Below are 4,729 nucleotides of genomic sequence, written 5' to 3'. Positions count from 1 at the left end.
ATCGCACATCCACGCTCTGAGCGAAACACCACAGCGACCGAGTACCACGATGCCTGTATCACGGTGACAGCAGCGCAACTGAGCAAAGACACACGCCAAGCACCAGCATGTAATACGCTGTGTATCACGCGGTCACGGCCCGCACGTCTGAGCTAACACGCACGTCCCCGACGTTGCTTGACTATCTGAGTGAGGAGGATTGCTCGTTGGCTCTCCTGCTCATATTTTTTTCACGCTGCCGAGTGTTGTGCGAGTGTGAACTGTGTTTCCATTTACCTTTAGTATGCTTTATCAGTTCAAAAAGATCATTACTATAATACGTCTTACACGTGGCATGTGTTGCGGTCGTCCAGCTTTTTTCACGAGGTGCTGCAAAATTTCCTGTTTTACAAGCAATTAAGCAAAAAGCGTTCGGAATTAATTGTAAACCAACAGAATCTGTCGGAGCAGTTTTGTTCTCTCTTTCAGTTCTTATTTTGCACTAGATTACCGTTCCATGTGCAACTGTAACGTCACGTTTTCCTTCACATAAATTATGTTTGGAATAATTGAGCAGCAAGATAGCGAGCGATTCGTCATGTCCATCATGACGTGTCGACCAAGCTGCAATGTCAGGTCCACTGTAATAACCAATCATCGTCGTGTTTATGTAAATATTAGTCGTGTATATTAATTATTTATTACGTGCTACTCATTTGAACGCCCGTTGAAGCTTGCTTGCCAGGTTATGGAATGTAAGCAGCAGATCATGATCGTGTCAGGTCATAACTTGATTCGCAGTTGCTTATAATTTTGCGGAAGCTTCTTGTAACATCCGCATCAGATTTTGCTTCGAAAAACTGATGGTGTACGTAGATATAAGCAGGTAGAACTGTAACGTAGCATTAGCCTTTAGGTATACATGTTTTTTGCTGTGCAACTTCTTCCTTTTTTGGCCGATCAGGATTTTATGATCATTTAAAATGACGCATGGAGGTTTCCATCGATTACAAAAACTGTATTAATTATTAATAACACAATATATGGCTCAAGAAAACCTAAATTGCTATTCAGAAATTTCCTATTAACAATGAATGTGTTCAATACACACGGGTTTGCACTATTATAGAATAACTCGCTCGAAATGTACTAGGCCGCGTTATCTAATTTATTTATTAGGAATTTGATTTCCAATTTCATTTACCAGATCAAACGCAGGTGCCGTCTAACAACTGCGTCACCTGAACGAACAGGCGCAACAATGTCACATAATGTACAAGACAGGACGCGCTACATAATATAACAACGGACAACCCATCAGTCGTCTAAAACTAGCTTTACTTCTACTGAATTACACTTTACACAGATGCAGGGAAAAAAACACGTACCACGACCATGAACATAGTAAGTATATACTACTACCCAAGTATGCTTACTTCCTATAGTATGCTACGACAGTAAAGTCTCTCTTATCCAGCAAACGAAGTACATCGAATGTGTTTCAATGAATTTAAACCATTCACGTTAGTACATGTATGGGTGATATGCATTTATTGAGTCCTTACAAATCGTATGAAGATTCTCTTCGCATACTATATGGGTAACATTGGAATTACTACATCATCACACTGATAGACAATAATGGTAAAAGTCTGTAGTCAAGTAAAAATGTAGATTTGTTTCACACGTATGTCAACACATGGTGAATAAACAAATATTACATTGCTTGTCACTGCGGATGCTTCAAACGAAGGAATAAATCTAGCATTCTTATTCTAAGCGTTTGGAAATGTTCCTATTTATACTCTGTAATAGTAGCACACGTTAATTCATGGCGTCATATTGCGTGACATTTTTTGAATAAGTGTTGGCGTGAGCCGTTTTTACGGCAAGTGAGGCGGTCATTTCTTTATAAAAACTCCACACATCAATCAGGGTTTGCTAAATATAGGTACAACATAAAATTCACTGTAGAAAATACAAATGTGATCTAAAATGACAACACCACAGACACACGTTCACGGGACATCAAACCATAATAACAACATACAGGCAAAACGACACCATAATCTTCGGAAAAGGCTCAAAAGGTACTAGATCACTATTAAGATAACATTGCCAGACGTCCCGTATGCTAGGGATTCTTCCACATATCTCTTCTCATTCACAGTGGAGTAACTACTAGGATGGGAAACTCTCCCTCCCATATTAGGGTGTGGACCTGATATGTTTAATAAAAAAATGTCACTCGCAATGGTCACGGCCATTTTATGACACGAGTTTATTACTAAATATCATGAAACAATGCACGTACATGAGCAAGAGCAGGAACATACCTACACACTTGTGCGTGTAGATGTGTTTGTGATAGCGGACATGTACGTGTGGACGTGTTTGTGATAGCGGACATGTACGTGTAGATGCATCACGGCTTACTGTCACTTAACACTGCATTACAAGGTGCCACGCAGACACTGATGCTGCCCTTGAAAACTGGAGTTCCGAAGTTGTGAGGCAAAATATCAAAATTTCGATATTTCAACAATAACGATTCACTATCATGACACTACTTTCACCCAATATGTCCCCACTACAATTATAGCATGACAATTTCGCCCCTTAACTCACGAGTTCGAAATCTGTAAAAATATTTGCCAGAATGCACAAACGATGTACATTTCTCAACGATCTTTGCACAAATACAAATTTATAAAACTATACGGTATATATCTAGATAGCTACTCTGAATATTACTCTTGCATCACTTGAAACATGGACGTATGGGTTCAGTTGAGTTGTAGCGTGCAATCACGTCAGGAGAACAATTAAACCTTATAATTATGCTTATTATGCTTATTATGCTTATTACAAAGACTTAAACATCACTATAAATACCAACAACGAATACCAATATTACTACAGATTCATACACAATGCATTTGCAGGATGTTTTTAAGACGCACACCTCTAAGACCAATAAAATTAATTGTGGTTAAATGATATGATGTAAAGCATCATTGAAAAACGCACATGCTATAACACGAACCTATCGGTTTTTACGTGTAGCCATAGTGTAGCCGATATGTTCGTTAAAAGCATATTATTCATAGGCATCTTATATACTTATTATATCATTACAAATCTTGTAGCCACAAAAGCTCATGGTAAAAAAAATTCGTCTGTCTATACATATAATCAAGAGCGTATTGAGCATACTTAATACACTCTTGATATAATATAACAGATATATAATATATATGGACAGACGAACTGAGCTCACTGATCGCGATGTTTGAGATTGCTGAAATTATATCACTTGGTAAAAAGAATGTTTTCCAGAATCTCTATTAGAGACAATGGAAGCATTGTTTTGACCCATTGTAAGGTCATCTACCGAATGCTCCTAATGATACAGCTGCCATTGAAGTTTCTATTACTACGGTCACTTTCTCGCCACATCTACAAGATGCCATTTAATCCAGACATTTAATATTTCATCATATAAATTGTGCTAGGGTCAGGAAGAAAGGATGACTACTAACCTTGTCATGCAGTAGCTTTATAGAAAGTTCCACATTAAAATACACTATTAGATATATATACTCAGGTTTAAAAATCAAAATCTCTTGTGTTGACCGTTTAAAAAACTATCATATAGGCATTCCATCGCCTAATATGTTACCTCGAATAAAACACTTCGGTACTACGTTCGTGAGAATAATAATAAACATCAATTACAAAATGTTGAGATAGCAAACCACTCCACAATCATTCATGGGTGTTAAGCACCTGTGGATACCTACCCCGTAGTCCAACCATCATCACTGCAGAAGGGCCGTGACTTATATATTACTATGCGCATTAGATTAAGACATCACATTCCTATCGTTCCCTTATTATTCCATTGTTCAGTATCTGTATCAAATTCTCGTTACTAGAAGGCAACACCGCGGCACGACGGGAAACCGAACCGGCAGCGCGACCTCGTCATTGCCATGGCGCCGTTGAACTGTGACACGGCGGGTCACCAGACGGAAAATAATCATCATCAAAGGTACCGCGTGCGCAGTTCCTGAAGGTACCAACGCGTAGCGAGCGCGGTTCCTGAAGGGACCGATGCACGGCGGGTGTGGTTCCTGAAGGTACCGACGTGTGGCCAGCGCGGTTCCTGAAGGTACCGACGCGCGGCGGGCGTGGTTCCTGAAGGTACCGACGCGCGACGGGCGTAGTTCCTGAAGGTACCGACGCGCGGCGGGCGCGGTTCCTGAAGCTGCTCTCGTAGACGACGCAGGGTGTGTTCCTCCGTGTCCGTTCACGCCCGCGTAAGCTCCCGCGCCTGCGGTGGATGTGTGTTCGTGTCTGGTGGGTCGTTCGGCGGGCGGGGCGGCGGGCGGGACGCACGCAAGTTAGTAGGTGCTGCCCCACTTCACCATGAGCAGCACGACGATGATGACGGTGAGAATAAAGCTGACGATGACGTACAGGAACATCATCAGCTTTTGGAAGGCGCTTCCCTGCAACACACGCCGCGATGACAGACGTTATTCACGTGTTAAAATCCACAGATTTCGTTAGGGGATTTTTGTTAGATTTCGGCATGTACGGCATGTTTTACAGCGCGGGACTAGGCGGCGAGACCAACGTCAATACATGCAGTGTAACACCCATTCATTTAGGCCTCGTCTTATCTCTCCTGATACTTTTACTTATGGCCTGGTGCTTGCAAAACAATATTTAGTAAAACACCTGC

General features: G+C 41.3%; 1 protein-coding gene across 1 annotated transcript in view; it reads right to left on the bottom strand.

Moving 5' to 3' along the window:
• Window positions 1–1,129: 1,129 nt before the first annotated feature.
• The window catches only part of LOC106809497 (ferric-chelate reductase 1-like), a 35,751-nt gene continuing 32,151 nt past the window's right edge, over window positions 1,130–4,729 (bottom strand). Inside the window, exon 13 of the mRNA XM_014812585.1 lies at window positions 1,130–4,493. Within this exon, the coding sequence (XP_014668071.1) occupies window positions 4,386–4,493 (108 nt within the window). The 3' untranslated portion in view covers window positions 1,130–4,385. The remainder of the gene's footprint in view (window positions 4,494–4,729) is intronic.

This window comes from Priapulus caudatus, unplaced genomic scaffold (genome assembly GCF_000485595.1).
Source record: "Priapulus caudatus unplaced genomic scaffold, Priapulus_caudatus-5.0.1 Scaffold359, whole genome shotgun sequence".
NCBI lineage: Eukaryota > Metazoa > Priapulida > Priapulimorpha > Priapulimorphida > Priapulidae > Priapulus > Priapulus caudatus.
Note: the sequence above shows the minus strand (reverse complement) of the source record. Positions and strands in the feature narration are given on the sequence as shown.